Source organism: Camelina sativa, chromosome 17, assembly GCF_030686135.1.
Source record: "Camelina sativa cultivar CO46 ecotype springtype chromosome 17, ASM3068613v1".
Lineage (NCBI taxonomy): Eukaryota > Viridiplantae > Streptophyta > Magnoliopsida > Brassicales > Brassicaceae > Camelina > Camelina sativa.
This window is the reverse complement of record NC_141896.1, coordinates 32,176,361-32,192,714: the sequence shown is the minus strand read 5'-3', so window position 1 is coordinate 32,192,714 and position 16,354 is coordinate 32,176,361. Positions and strand designations below refer to the sequence as shown.

General features: G+C 30.6%; 1 protein-coding gene across 4 annotated transcripts; it reads left to right on the top strand.

The window, feature by feature from the left end:
* Positions 1 to 11,501: 11,501 nt before the first annotated feature.
* On the top strand, positions 11,502 to 15,962 carry LOC104758047 (type IV inositol polyphosphate 5-phosphatase 11). 4 transcript variants are annotated; one of them, XM_087493574.1, is made up of 8 exons: positions 11,502 to 11,860; positions 13,519 to 13,576; positions 13,732 to 13,882; positions 14,025 to 14,155; positions 14,268 to 14,344; positions 14,813 to 14,938; positions 15,044 to 15,219; positions 15,527 to 15,962. In XM_087493574.1, exons 2-8 carry the CDS (start codon positions 13,533 to 13,535, stop codon positions 15,821 to 15,823), a joined length of 1,002 nt encoding a protein of 333 aa, XP_087349700.1. In that variant the 5' UTR covers positions 11,502 to 11,860; positions 13,519 to 13,532; the 3' UTR covers positions 15,824 to 15,962. The 4 variants fall into 4 exon arrangements, with proteins under 4 accessions (XP_087349700.1, XP_087349698.1, XP_087349701.1 ...); XM_087493572.1 differs by having other exon boundaries at positions 11,548 to 11,860; positions 13,214 to 13,576; XM_087493575.1 differs by having other exon boundaries at positions 11,575 to 11,860; positions 13,505 to 13,576.
* Positions 15,963 to 16,354: the final 392 nt, after the last annotated feature.

The following is a 16,354-nucleotide window of genomic DNA, read 5'->3' as shown; positions in this document are numbered from 1 at the left end:
ACAGCTCTGTTTAGTCATAAATTTGGTGCAAAGAGTGACAATAGCAATAGGGCCTTTTGGTCAACTTACCCCCAATCGCGTTGAACTGGTGGATTTTGTTCTGATAACATTTATCAAGAGACGTGATCCACACATCAACGTCACCTTTTGTTCACCAGAACATAGATTTTTTGTAGCTTCCCTACACTTTGGTCCGATATTGCATAGCTACTACTAGACCAAAACGTGACGTTGGACAGGGAATAGGGATGATAATTTCCAGCACATCAGTTCTTCCACCTTCGACAGTAGGCTCTCGGTCTTGGTTAGATTTGGTGAGAGAAAAATGATTAGAGACATGGTCGTTCCATTTCTTAGGCCAACTTCTTCGCATTATTTACAGAACAATCTTAAAACATGATTCACGCCCTCGACTACCGCAATTCATCCATCTTTAGTCTAGCAAATCCGTCGAAGAGTTCTATCTTCTTTTCTTGATTATTTTAGTCTATATTTTTGCAAAAAATTTCATTAATATATTTTTCTCAATAAACTAACATTTCAAAATTGAAAAAAAGATCCAGTGGAAGAGTACTAGTAGTAGAGCTACTACCTCTTTCTTGCGGTCTCGCCACATCTCATAGGTGACAATTTGCCATGCTTGAATTTTGGAGGTTGTCTTAATGCCTCAACTTGTCGAGAATTGAGTTCCAACGGCATAGGAAACACGTACGTGTGTCTAATTCGAATTATTATCGATCGTTAAACCTGCTCGGAAAAAGAACTTTCAAATAGAAAACAAAAACTGGAGCCTGGAGGAGAGATTTTGGGTCACAAGGGGAGCTGTAAGCTTCATACATGAAAGAATAGTTGCTGTTCTGTTGTCAAATTGCCAAGTACAAAAAGAAAGCAATAAATTCCCTCGTTCATTGTGCTAGAAACATAGATCAGCTGGATCAGTCTCTAGTTTTCTTTTAAATATTGATATATTAGACCATGAGCATTGGAGGAGTTCTCACTTGAATTCTCAACGATATAAAAAATATAAATAATGAAAAGTATGAATGAGAAATGAGAAACATCCTCGTTTTAGAATTTTTGAGAAACTCTTGAGAGACTAATTTTCCACATGTTCATTTGTAATTGGTTTTGAATTTGAAAAAAAAAAATTACATATAATAAAATATTAATGTTTGAGAAATCTCACCATTGCATATGCTTTTAGTTGTCTATTTTTCCAAATTAAAGTTCTGTTTGGGAAAGATATCATTGTTTATTGTTTTGGGCTTTGTTGTAGTTAAGAGTGAACATACTGAAGCATATAAGTTTGTGAACATATGATAAGTACAAATGTGGACTTTCTAATTAAATAGTGATGCGTTAGTTATAGTTGTTACCGTAAACAATCATATTATATTTAAATTTAAAACTGAGAAAGATAACACATGACACATCTCCACATCTAAAGTGTAGTCATGGTTTTGTGAAAACTAAAGATAAGAAAATAGACTGAAAATAAAATATAGGTGAAATTTCATAATTTAAATCTAATTCAATTTTTTGTTTCCCTTTGCTGCATGTTGTCAACATGCAGTTTCTGTCGTGTTTAAAACTAATTCAACTTTTGTTTTAATAGAGGAATGGAGGAAGAGAGGCCTAACTCTCCATAGAGAACGACAAAGAGGAAGGTGAGCGTGCAGCGTGAATTGTTAAGATGAAAATATGATATTTTAAGGTTAGATCTTCTTTAGTATATAATGAGCCAATAATGAGAGAAATATTTGATGTTGTGGCCTTTTTATGATGATGAAATAGAACTTAGGAATTAGCCAATAAAACCCAAATATTAGAGTTGTTGGTAAATGCAAATGGGCCCACGTGAAGTAGAGGAGGAAGCATGTTGTCAATATGTGGCAGAAGAAGAAGACTGATTTATAGATAGATTGATAGTTTGATCAAAAGAAAAAAAGATAGATTGATAATGAAACACTAAAACTCATTTAATTAGCTAATTATCTATGTTTTTGTTGACACAATGTAACATAAAAAAAAGGACAAGTATATAAAGTTTTTAACTCAACAAAAAACAACAAAAAAACAAAAAATCAAAAGAAAAAAACTAAAGAAAACAAAAGAAAAGAATCAAAAGAAAAAAATGAAATTAAAAAACAACAAAAAAAAACTAAAGAAAACAAAATAAAATATCAACAATAATTAATAAAACTCCCTTGCAAAGTTTTACTGTCTCCTATTAGTCTATTTAACAATTAATTTTTTAAAAATAAAATAATTACTATCAATAAAACAAAATATTCCACATGTAATCATGTACATTAAATCATACTTTAAATCCACATTTTAATACTCCCTCTATTCCTAATTCATCATATTGTTAGTTTTTTCACACATATTAAAACTTGATTATATATATCTTTTTTTTTGTAATTTTCAATTTACTCTAAACCAATAGTATTTAGTTATTTTTCTTGAAATTTATAATTCATCATCAAAACCTATTAAAAAGTGCATTGGTAACTTAAAAATATCATCTTTTTGAAACATTTTTTTTCTAGAAATTAGATTAATAAAGAAAAGGAGGGAGTTTTAAATTGTAACTGAAATTACATGAATTATGAATTAACTATTTTTTTCCATTCATTTAAACCCACTATAAATTATAATTGTAAATCCTCTAATTACATTATTTTAGAAATATAACTTTAATCTCTTGAAATCCTATAAATAGCTCACATCCTACTCCGCTATATCTCTAATTCTAAATATTTTATTTGTTTTGCTTATGTTCTTGCATGGGTTGAAAACTCAATTTAATTATATATTTGGTTAGATAAATCTTATATTTTGTTCAATTTTTTTCTTCCTTCCTTCTTTGTTTTAAATTTTAAATTACATATGTATAATTAAATGTTGGTGAATATACAAAAAGTTATCATGCAGATTCAAAAATACTATTTTCAATCATCACACTATTAGAAACTCAAGCTTAAGAAGAAAACAATGAGAGACTAATTTTGATCATTGCACAGCGAGAGACTAATTTCGATCATCGCACAATGGACTATGGTTTACTTAGCTACTTATCTTTCTTGATGGAGCAGGTACATCTCGATTACCTTAAAGCTGGTGTTGATATTGTCGCAAGCTCTTCTTATTAGGTTACTAGAGGTTATTCCGTGTTACGCACGGATTTATTTTTACTTTTATTTTACAATCAAACCCCATATATTAAATTATTGAAAAGACGTTTTTTCTCTTCAAAAGAGAGTTACACACAAGTTTAAGTGAGAAAAATAGAAACCTCCTATTCTTGTAAATTTCATTTGGTACATATATTATCCTTAAGAGACATGTCTAATATGAAATTCAACAAATCAATTTCTAAAAACCTAAAATCATTCAATTCTGATGAAAAGATAGGCTAATTGTTGATAGTTGACATCATCATCACAAGTAGATTTGAACAATCCATAGCATAAATAATAATTTATCCATACCCAACCCCAACCGACACTCCATTACTAAAAACAAACCTTGATGTATAATTTAATTTATTAGTCTTGTTTAATTTATTAAATAACAAAATGTATAAAAGATTAAAATATCTCTCTGTTTTACAATTAGTATGTGTTGCTTTGGGATGCTACCATTTGTAATACATGTACGCTGAAATTTGAAATTTGTACTGTTTTCTTTTTATGTGGTTTGTATTTGTCTTTGCTTTGCAGATGAAACGACAAGTGATTTTATTCCCTTTTCCTGCTGGTTTCTCCCAACATCAGAAGTTGTTTTACTTTTGTTGTTGTATTTCCTGTCAACAATAGACCAGTAATGTTAAACCCCAATCAATGCCTTTATCCCTTGCAAATCTTGGAGAGACTTCAACCTCAGTTTTAAGCTTTGGTTTACATCATCAGTAATTATCTGTTAAAATAACAAAGGGAAAAATGTAAAATTGAACATGTTAGAATTCAAGCGTAAATGGTTTATGATTCCTTGTTGAAATTTTTTCCACATGTGTGTCTCAAGTTCTAAGGGTAAGTGGTGTTGATCGTCTTTGATAGATGTGACAGACTGACAGTGAAACTCTGGTACATAGAGCCGTGAAATTGTATCTAGACTCTTTGACATTGGAATAGAATGTCTTCCCTATTAAGTCTTTGATGAGCTAAGCCACCTCGTCGTCTAATTCATCTAAGTTGGCCTAAGAATAAAAAAGTGACTTGGGTTGGCAATTTTAGTTTGAATAGTACCTTCAAATAGTTAGTACACAAAATAAAATAAATACATATGAAAAGAACTATGAAACAACAGATTGCCACACTCCGGACTCATTGAAAACAACACACCGGAGTATTCCCACAACTTCGGATGGAGAGAAAGTGTGACTTGTGAAGGTCAAACCAGAATTTTTTATTTTCAAATTACAGTTAGTGCATGAAATGTAGTGCCACCTATCGCGCAATACACAACTTCAACCACTTTCGCTTTACACCAAAAACATATATTCCTTAAAAATATCAAGACGATGTTTTAAGTAATAGTAGTAAAAATAAAATATAAATTGGTCATATTACCTGGCCTCCATCCTTGTTGTTTGACGTAAGTCTCTATTTGTTCAATCATATACAAATATTTTGGGTCTTAATAAATTTTGCCAACTAAAACTGACGGGACATTACTTGCCTTGAAATAGTTACTGGGGAAAATATTAAAGACTATAAGATTGTTGTTCTATTTAAAAGATTATTGTACGAATATTGGGAAAACGGATGTGAAAAGTAAGATAAAAACTGATTTAATTGGAAGCAATCTATATTACATGTTGGAGAATGGGGAAAAAAATACAGAATTAACCAGATGTATATGAAATATAATATCTTTTGCGGAATTGTTGGAGTTCAAAAAACATTGAGTTGACTATGTTGCATTCAAATATAAATAGTCTGCACATAGTGTAAGAAGTTTGGCATGTTTTTCAATGGCAAGTTTTTCCCAAAGAGAGACACTGCTTTCCCCGAATCAACAGATCTTCGAACTTAGATAGGCGAGTTGCATGTCTGAAAGCAAGTAAAAAATTAGTTAGAGACGAAGTTTTTAATATACAGTAGGTGAGATAGGTGTGGTGTGGATTAGGTAGTTGATTTACATTTTCGTCTAGAAAGAGACATTTAAAGTTGAGTAAGAGATTGTTTCTTGTAAAGTATGGAGCTTCCCAAAAACAATCCTATTTTTATTGGTGGTCATCGTTAGAGAGTAACTCTAGAGTAGAGTAGAGAACAATTTTTTTAGGTTGAACATTTTTAAAAGCGTAGTTAGTATGTGGGGTGAGGGTGTTGATTCCCAGTAGATTGAGGGAGAAAGATTAATAATAATAAAAGTAATTAGAAATTGAATTCTATTGGATTATAATTTTATGGAAAATAGATTACTAATATTTAATTGGAAATAAATAAGAAAGCAATTATCAAATGACTTAATTTACTTTGATGGCAAGACGTTACGTTTTCAAAAGCAGAATGCAAAACTAAAACTAAATTCGAGCTTCAATTTAAATACCGTATGGGAGGAAGAGAAACACAGGGGCTGCATGTTCAGATCCCATTTGTTTGTTTGTTAAGGCGAATTTTTTAATTACCAAGGGATTAAGTTGACAATTGTGGCCATATTTAATTAGCAATGGACAAATGTCAACTATATAAAGCGCCAGATGTCATCGCCTCAAACAAAGTTTAGAAGAAACCTTCTCTTATTATATAAGATTTCTCTCCCTCTTTCTATCTTTCTTTGTTTATCCATCTCCTTTCTTGATACTAAACAAACAAAAAGTGGATTGATTGTAAATCTTAACCGGTCCTATTTAAGATTTGACTTTTGCTTTCTACGGATTCCATATATTCCTCCTGCATTATCTCCTTCAAACCATCTTTTAATTTTTTTGGTGGTTTTGCTATCAGTGGAATATATGGTGGAATCACCACGTTGGAAAAACTGAAAGATTTTTACCATAGACAAATTCAAATTCTAGTGCTGATATAATAGCATTCGACATCATGACAATTGACATGTTGTAGTAGATTTATCTTTTCATATTCGAGCGTTCCATGACTGGGGGATGTGATCTTTTTCATCAGATACGTTACGAAAACACATGCTTCAAAATACTAAGTTTCTAATTCTGTGAAGTCTCGTCTCCTTGAATGTGGTGAGAAATTTGGGGAAATATCTTGCAAGGTACTTCCTTTCATGGCTCCGGGCTCATATATAATGTTTTTTTTTTTATATCTATCAATGAAGTAGATCAAAATGCATTTGATATGAGAGGATTTATTATAAAGGCTTAACAATTCTACATGTTTGTAGGTTCATAGCAATGCTTAGTCAAGATTTAATGTTTGATGGTTGTATCATATTGGTTCATGGACTCTTTAGAGTTATTCTGCTGCACAAACCAACAAGCTCTTTCAAGTTCTCTGCACATGTTCTCTTTTTTCAATAAAATCTTTGATTTATCTCTAATATGTTTCTGCCCTCAATTACACAGTGTAATATTGTTTGATTCTACTCTAGCTTATAGCTTATTTTGGAACTTGAGTTTTCTCTTAATGTGATTTGGATATTTGGTTTATACAATGTTCCGAGACATTTTGTTACTTGTGATCTACGGAATCTTGACTTTATCACTTGTCTCTTTATATTATTTGTACTATTAGACGCTAGCCTCTCACTGACCCCAAATTAATGAAAAAATGATTGAAGGAAGACCGAATGGAACATGAGTTTTTATCGAATGATTAAAAATAGCCAAATATACACTCCCCCTAATATATACCGTACTGACTAAAAAAAGGAATCAATTCTGACTAAGAAAGGTAAAGGTAACAATACGATGTCTAAGAAAAAAGTAATAATACAAAATCTTAGAAGTTATCTAAAAAAAGATATGCACTTATCAAATCTTTCTTTTTTTGTTACAAAAAAGTTTACAAAGGAAAGAATATATTTAGGTGTATATATATATACTATTAAAAGAGAAGCATTTTTAATAAAAAGACATAGGGTTAGACATTATTACAATGAAATACCATTAAAATCAGAATAAGTATATATATATAAATTGTGTAGCCAAACAGATACAATTAACAAGGAATTTTGTAGTCAAACAGATATTATATGTGATAGTTTAGCAAAAAAAATCGAGCCAAACAGATTGATATTTAAGTTTTTCGGAGCAAACAAATATTTAATGATTATTAACACTAATAACACATACAAATCGGAAGCGATTAAAACCTGCCATTAAATCTAAACAAATTAACCCACAAAATTAGCATTGATGCCATTAAAACAATTAAAACCTACCCACGTAAATCATATTGTTACACTTAACATTATGCAAACAATTAAAATCATATTGTTACGATTAGGGAAATTCAATCTTAGAATATCTTCTAAAAAATGGAGATGCGTTTAATTAAAAAAATGAATTTGCCAATTAACACCAAAATCTCGGATAGTTAACATAATCTTCTCGATTTCGAAATATTCTAATTCACCAAATCTTAGTAACTTACCAAATCTTGATAGGCGATATGATCAAATATTAATTACTATGAGGTATTCTTTAAAACATGACTTACTACTATAAATACAACATACGTGATCAAGGTGTTACTCATCTCAAATACTGCAAGCCTAAACCTATTTTTCAGAAGAAAAAAAAATGGCTACAAACAATAATATCACAAGCCTTGCTAACATCAAGCCTTCAAAACAACTTCGAAGATACAAGCAGTTGGAGATTTTATACTCTTAAAAAGGATTAAAGATCTTTATTGTTGACAAAGATGGGAAACTGCAGAAGAGGACACTGAATGTAGTCTTCAAAGAAGTTTTCAAAAACTTATAGATTACAACGGATAAAGCAGAATGGATCATGGCTACTAGGTATTTTAATAATCGATGGACTTATATAAAAATTCTCTCATCTGTTCAAATTGATGTACTTATCGGTTTTTAAAATTTTGTTACCGGGATTGTACTTTTTACAAGCACTTTACAATAATAAGGGATGAATAATCAAAAAAATGATGCTTTTGAATTAAACTACACTGTTTTCATCATCAAATTGCTTTGTTGGAAAGACTGAAGTTTTCAGAGGGGTTACATGTAAAGACTGAAGCAGAGGGAGGAAAAGAGAAGAAACTAAATAAGACAAGATTCTAGATGTCAGATGGTTGTAGCCATCTATCCATGATTTCCTCTATTTATCTTTTTACTTTTGCAACTTTTTTTTTGTTTTTGAAGTTTTTAGTTTCAGTAATCTCAAAATGCTTATCCAAAAGTAAAGAGTTTTCAATTTTTGGGAATTTTGTAATAATATTTCGAAACTTCTATTTGGTTCAAATCACTCTTATTTTTTGAGTAGAAAAATCTATGGACATTAGTATGGAATTACTATCCCATTAACGGAGTTATCATATTAGCAGGTTTAGGCTGAACCACCATACTCCACCATGTTTTTTTTTTTGTCGTCTCATACTCCACCATGTTAGAGAATGTACCACACACTTTGTTAGAACAATTATAAACAATTTGACCATAGCTTAACAGAATTTTTAACTAATAGACAGTATCCACACTAACCTTTTCCATAAATTCAACACCAACGTTAAGTGTCCTCTGTTCCTTATTCATGGTATAGATTTACCTATAAAAAGTATAAAATTGTGAAATTATATATATGAAGAGGTTAGGCAAAAATCTATAGTGAATATTGTAAAAGAGTCTTATCCTTAAGTATCTTCTTCTTTGCCAGTTTAGCTTTTTTTTTTTTGACAAAACCAGTTTAGTTTTTTATTTGAATCCAATTTTCACTGTACTAAAACAAACAAATGTAATCAGACCTCTTCCGAAAAAGGAGTTATAAAAAGAAATAAGTAAGAACAAATGATACATGATCTAATCTAATAAACAAATTGACCGGAAACTTAAATATCTAAATAACAACAATTTTTTTATGTTTTGGGCAAACATAACAACAATTTCAAACATCCAAATAAAATTGTAAACGAATCTAAATAAATTTCTGAAAAACTTGTGTATACAAACATGAAATTATCCACATATAAACAACGAAAACTTGAAGAATATTACTCAAACTCTTTTGATAAATGAATGAAAATTGAATAAGAAAATTCGAATTTTACAATACAAATTGAAAAAAAAATTAAGACACATACAAATTTTGGCTTACTTACAATCATTAGGCATATTATATACAATATGCAACAATCAATACAAACTACAATCATTATACTTCCACAAACTGATATTACATATATGCATACTATTTGTAAGAAAAACACTTGCAACAATTCCTTAAAACAAATTTTCAACTAACAACCACATAACTATTTTTTTTCAAAAAAAAACTTATGAAAACATCCCCGCACGTATGTGCGGGTCCGAATCTAGTATAATATTAAACCTAACAAAAAAAAATCAACATACACATCTCTCTTTCTGTGTCACAAAAATGGGAAACGAAGCATTACTTCCCCAACCCCAACCCACCTCTCTATGGACTACACTGAAACAAAAAGGTTATGTGGGTGGGTTCTGAATACTATTAGTTTCCTTGCTCCTCATTTCTATCGTAATCTTTTCTATCTACAACATAGAGACAACACAAGATTCGTATGAAGAAAATTATGTGCCGGATATTACAGTGCCATCAATGGATTTCACAGTGCTTAATATGACCGAGACTCGTCTTAGTGTAAAATGGGATTTATTGATTAGGATTCCTCCAGATCTTCCTGGTTTCTATATGTGTCTCGATGGAGATTTTCAGGTTTTCATAATTTACAAAGGTGTAACCATTGCTATACACTCTTTTTTTTTTTTTTTGTAAATCTATTTAACTTTGTTCATATATTGGATGTTGATGACTATAAAAACTTATGGCCGCTAGCTAAGTTTTGTTCACATATTATGTTCGATTACTAACATAGGTCAACTCTTTTGGATAATTAGTTATAGTCTCAGACCGTGGTGGGCTAATCTACTTAAGGTTTCATCGATTGCTTCGGAAGTAGATATGGACGGTGTGATTGTGAAAGATATTTATGGAGAGTATTAAGGAAAGAAGTGAAATGCCGTTCGGGTCGAGATTGCATTTTCGTGATTGCAGATATGAGACGACTGGAAAGATGAACTATGCGTGTGATGATGCCATGTTGCGGTTCGAGCCCGGCTCTCATAGAACGGCAAGTTTATTTGGCAACCATTCTACTTGTTCTTTGATTGTTTAGCTTTCAAATGTTGGATATTCATCGCCTTTTGATATTGATTTAAACATTACTTGATCCAATAATCTATTTAAGTTAGAAATACATATATGAAACGTAATATATATAAGTCTGAACACACGCTACCCGAATTCAGTATGAAGGAATCTCAATCGCATAAAATTGATGGTAAAAAAGAAGGCCTCATTCTTTTGAAATATTAAATAGAAAAGTATAATATGTATCTCGAGAGAATGATGAGAGTCTATCGAGATTAATGACTTGAAAAGCGACTATCTATTTATATCGATCGGAAAAATGGGACTTGACATGGGTCAATCTTTAAGTTGGTTTAAAGTCAGAAAACCGGCCATAGAGCTTAATTAACATTGGTTAGATAAAAATCCAGACATGTAAGTTATGAAACAGTGAAATTCATGCATTTGTCAACATGGCTACTGCTTTACTCATGCGAAGCTGGTGCATGATATATATGAAAACTTTTTTTCTGCACGAGTGTATTTATTTTGGTGTATCGCATGCATTGCCTACATTGCTTTAAACGAACATGCACTATAGCTCAATAATACGAGCATATATATATGTACATGGGCTATGAGAGCTTTGTGCGACATGCTTATTGACTTAAGTGTGTGGGCTTTAAAATTTCAAGGCTCCAGGAGATCTATGCAGGTTCTTACATGATGTAACTTCGGAGATGTGATTGTAGAGCCTTCAGAAATGTCACACAAAGAAATCCCTAGCTACATGGACCATACTGACTAACAAACAATACGTACGTCCACCTGTCATATTCTTTTCAGTTTAATTGGAAAATAAAAATCACCAAAATATTAACTAAATAACAAGAAAAGAAACACTTCAATAGAAGAGCCACTTGAAACCACATAAACTTCAACAACCAACAGCAACACAAATTTGTGGACAATAACATCTTATTTATACATAATATGTGGACGTGAATTTAGTTTGTTGAAACTCCAAGACTAGTGGATAAGAACATGTTAGTAGTTTAGATATTTAATTTAGAACTTCACCAAAACCGACGCAATATCTAATAGAATGTGAATAAAAGTAACATTTTTTTTTTGTTTCTGGAATGGATAAAATCGTAACAGTAACTTATTGAACTATGGTTTAGGAAAGGTTAGCGTCTGTTATTTATATCATACCGAACCGATTTAAATAACCGGTAGGTATGAGAAGTTTATTCCCACTAACTTCACTAGAACCACTCGTTTCTATCTCTATAACTTCTCTTGATGTGGCATATAAAAGAGAGAATGCTAGAGAGAGGATAACGCGTAGACAGACACTTGATGACTTTGTTCCAAGAAAAAAAGACACTTGATGACTAGAAAGAACTCTAGAGACTAGAGATCTCTAGTAAAACAGTTTCGAGAGAGAAAGCTGGTAAAATTAATCGGAAGAGAGCTTCAACAATAAAAAAAAAGTCATTAATTTATGTATGTGATCTTTTCCCCTACCTCTGCGTCCATTTCCTAATCAAATCCGAAACAAAATTTCATCGCTAAACCGGGTTAATTAAGGTACGTGCTCGGTTTAATATTTTTTCGCATGTAACTCTTTACATATAATAATATTTGGATGTATATGTAATTTCTGGGATGAGTTAAACAAACAAACTGGACGAAAGTTGATTAGTTTGTCGGCTAAATCCTGATAGTCACCACTGACCACTTGAGTACTGTTTAGGTCGATCTCATCTCCCATGTGGTAGTTGGAGAAGTGTGGTATCAGGTCACTTGAGTAGCATACAAAATGGAAAAAAAAAAACAGTATCAACAAAAAACTATTAACTGAATTGATCCATATATCGAGCTGTCCATATATATTATAAAACTAAGTCAACATGCAAAGGATATAAAATGTTGGAATATAATTAAGTGTTCATCCACGTTTTGCTAAAATAGAACACTTTTTTATTTTACATAAAATGGACTAATCATTTTACCCATTCTAGTACTAAAATAAATATAAAGAAAATATATACTATGATAAAAATCCATGTTTACCAATTTTAATATCTTAAGACACAAATTTTAACATTGAGTATTTCAAGAAAAACTCTCTTTACATAGAAATTAAAAATTATCATCTAATAGATATTTCTTTAACATATTAAAATATTTTTCTCCTAATAATATTAATTTATACAAGTTTTACTCTATACTAGGTACCAACCCGCACTATGTGCGGAATAATTGATTTAAATAAAATATTATGAGTAAAATTATTATTTGAGATTTAAGTTTTGTTTATATATAACAAAATATGTAAGTAATTTTTTGTTTATTTTCTGTAAAATACATTTCACCCGTGAAATATCTGAACTTGGAAAAGAATTTTAAGGTGGTGTATAAAGTTTTGATGTCTTTTTGTGTTTCTAAAAATCATCTTCACATATTTTATGTTTTATATTATTATCTATACCACTACACCATTAAATAGATTAAAAAAATATATTTTAGACTAATCGATTTGGTTTAAAATAATCCTAAATTTAAAAATGCAATGAGAATAATGATAAAAGTAGTAAATAAATGAATAATTTTTTTTTCTTGTTTGTGAAATTTAATTTACTTTTGATAAGTAAATAGGTTATGAAAATGAAAATTAAATACATTTTTGAATTTAATAGTTGATTAAATATTTATTTTTAAAAACTAAAATAAAAAAATAGTTCATAATATTTCTATTAACATATAGAGAATTTTGCATAAGCACATCCACAATTAATTTCCATTAAATAATTTTCATCGCATGTGGTGATGATGTGGATAGGTGAATCATCCGCATTTGTTTACTATAATAATATCAACATTGAAATTCTAATAAAAATCTAAGATTCTACTGTACTTTTTTTTTTCTTTATCCTCTAGAGATTTCCTGACGAAGAAAAAAACCACCAAAGTCATTATCAAATTCGACCGTCCATTCGAAGACGTACACGTCTTTGTAGTCAACACCATTCACCTAACCTTCCTAGAAAACCACGTAACATTGCATGTGCCTAATTTCTCTTAAGCAACCCCAATCAATATATAGATGATGACTGAAGATGATGACTCTTGTAAATCTCATTATATCATTCCTCTTTAGATTTTCCCACTTCTTCCTCTCAACACATTCCCCCTCTCTCTCTATCTCTCTTGCTCTATAAAAACCTTTAGAATCTTGCTTTTAGCGGGAAAACACTGCATGCAGACAATGGGGAATACGAATTCGATGTTTGGACTAAAAAGGTAATAGTTGTTATCATACGAATCTTGTCTCCTACGTTATTTTCTATATAAAAAAAAATACTATTCACAAAGATACGATTATAGATCTTGAAGATAGAGATTTAACTCAAACGTGGAAGAGTAGTTAATGTTTTTGAGTTGTTATATCTTTATAGGTTTTCAAAAAACAAGCAAACTCCGATTGGTTCGTTTGCCAACAACTCATCTCACGATGGTATTAAAACAATTGAAGCTGTCAAGAGTTGCAGTTTTTCTAGGAAAGCAGATCTTTGCATCCGTATCATCACATGGAACATGAATGGAAAGGTACGTACGTACGCACGAATTAGTTGAATACGTAGCACATATTAATTAGTTGTAAATTATGTTTAAATGTCACTTTATGATGAACACAAAGAGTATTAGATTCAATTACGAATTTATCCTTAATTGCTTCTTTCATGTGAAGGTTTCATATGAGGATTTGGTTGAGCTTCTTGGCAAAGACAGGAAGTTCGATTTGCTTGTCGTTGGCTTACAAGAGGCTCCCAAAGAAAATGTTGCTCAATTTTTGGAGACGGCTACATCTCCAACTCACGTGTAAGCTAGTACTCTACACATTCATTCAATTTATTCATTTAACAAAAGTGTTCTTTCTTCTATTCCTCTGCAATCGTAACATTGGAACGTTCCATATCGAAATAAAATGCAGGCTTCTAGGGAAGGCAAAATTGCAATCGATCCATCTATATTTGTTTGGGCCAAAGAATTCACACGCATTAGTAAAAGGTACGTATATATTAATTTATTTATCTTCACTAGATGTATAATTTAACAAATTATATAAATAATTTCATTCTAAACATTTCTATCCAACATTTTAGCTTATTTTACCAAAATATCTCTAGAATATCAAATTGATGTTGATAAAAAAAATGGAGTACTTTTTTTCTAACCGCAATGGAAGAATATATAAACATATTCTTTTCACTCAATATATATATATATATATATATATCTTACTCCCTACATTTGTATTTTTTGGCATTTTTGACACATAAAGAACAGAAAATTAAGTTTTAAATCCTTACAAAACAAGTTGTTAATTGTTGACATTTCTTTTATATTCTTTATATATATATATATATATATATATATATACAACTAATTTAAACTTAGGTGAAATTCTGTGTTTCATGCCAAACTTTATAATTTTTTATAAGGTGAAATAACATAATCGTGTACGACTAATTGCAGAATTAAAGGCGGAGAGACATTCAGTAGGTGGATGTGGAGGTTTAATTGGAAGAAAAAAAGGAGCCGTGGCTATTCGTATTAATTATGATGACATCAAAATGGTTTTCATCTCTTGCCATCTCTCTGGTACCTACTTCATTTTTTTTTTATTCTCTCTCTTTTAAGCTAATTTACAGTTAAATTACAATTAAAAAACAAATATCATTAATAATTACTATTGTAATAATGCAGCTCATGCAAAGAAAGTGGATCAAAGAAATACAGAGTTGAGACACATAGCAAATTCACTATTATCAAGAGACAAAAGGACACGTGACCTTACTGTTTGGCTTGGAGATCTCAATTACAGGATCCAAGATGCCTCTAACCGTCCTGTTCGATCTCTTATCCATAACCATCTTCAATCTGTAAGCCTCCAATTCCATGACATGCAAATATTATCTTAATACTTAAATTACGGATAGAGATTGCCATTGGGCTAAATTAAGATAAAAAAAAATATATACTCTTCAAGTATTATTATACATAGAATTAATTAAAGATAATATTTTTTCTTTAGGTTGCATAAATATCAATTTTGATTTAGTAAAAAATACTATTATCATTTGATTTTGAAAATAAAATTTTATGTCATTCTATTTCAAAAAAATTAGTTATTCGGTTTGATTTGCTAACCAATTTTAATCCTATATTGAATTTTATTACTTTGTGCAGGTTCTTGTGAGTAAAGATCAACTCTTGCAAGAAGCTGAGAGAGGTGAAATATTCAAGGGTTACTCTGAAGGAACTTTAGGGTTTAAACCAACTTACAAATACAATGTAGGAAGCAACGACTATGATACAAGCCATAAGGTCAGGGTTCCAGCTTGGACAGATAGGATCTTATTTAAGATCCAAGATACTGACAATATCCAAGCAACTCTTCACTCTTATGATTCCATAGACCAAATATATGGTTCCGATCATAAACCTGTAAAAGCGGATCTTTGCTTGAAGTGGGTCAACAATTAGTTAATAGATGCATACAGTTTATGAAGGATTAATTAGAAGATATGCAATAATGCATTATTGCTGTTATGAGAGTAAATAGTTGGAAACATTAAATTTTTTTTCTTTGTTAATTATTATATTAATGTTTTCAAAGTTAAAAGTTGCAAGTTCACAACTTTATAAAGTTCCAATTGTGAAAGTCTTGAATATGTGTCACAAGTTTCTTAAAGTTTGCTTTCATGAGTGGCAGATAATTTACTTCAGAATCAAGCCTTGCATTAGCCTTCATGGGCCACACCAAATAATTACGTTCCCTTTCTTAGAATTTTATTAAATTTTTTCTTAAATTGGTTTAACTCGTGTATCGTGTTCGTACTCACTATCTCTTATTTGTACTCCGTTTAGCGTACGTACTCCCTTTCTCATCTTTTTACACCATGTCTCTTATATACTTCATAATTTCTTCATATTACCACAATCAGAGAGGTTCATACGTACACTCATATGCACAAGTATTACATGTTAACCCCTAATATCAAATTTAATTGTATG

What these genes read in the sequence shown, in the direction of transcription:
- LOC104758047 (XM_087493574.1), top strand. Translation starts at nt 13,533, where the DNA reads ATGCAGACAATGGGGAATACGAATTCGATGTTTGGACTAAAAAG. An exon ending in TCGATGTTTGGACTAAAAAG is followed by an intron (nt 13,577 to 13,731) that starts GTAATAGTTGTT and finishes ATATCTTTATAG; the next exon opens with GTTTTCAAAAAACAAGCAAA. An exon ending in GCTACATCTCCAACTCACGT is followed by an intron (nt 14,156 to 14,267) that starts GTAAGCTAGTAC and finishes AATAAAATGCAG; the next exon opens with GCTTCTAGGGAAGGCAAAAT.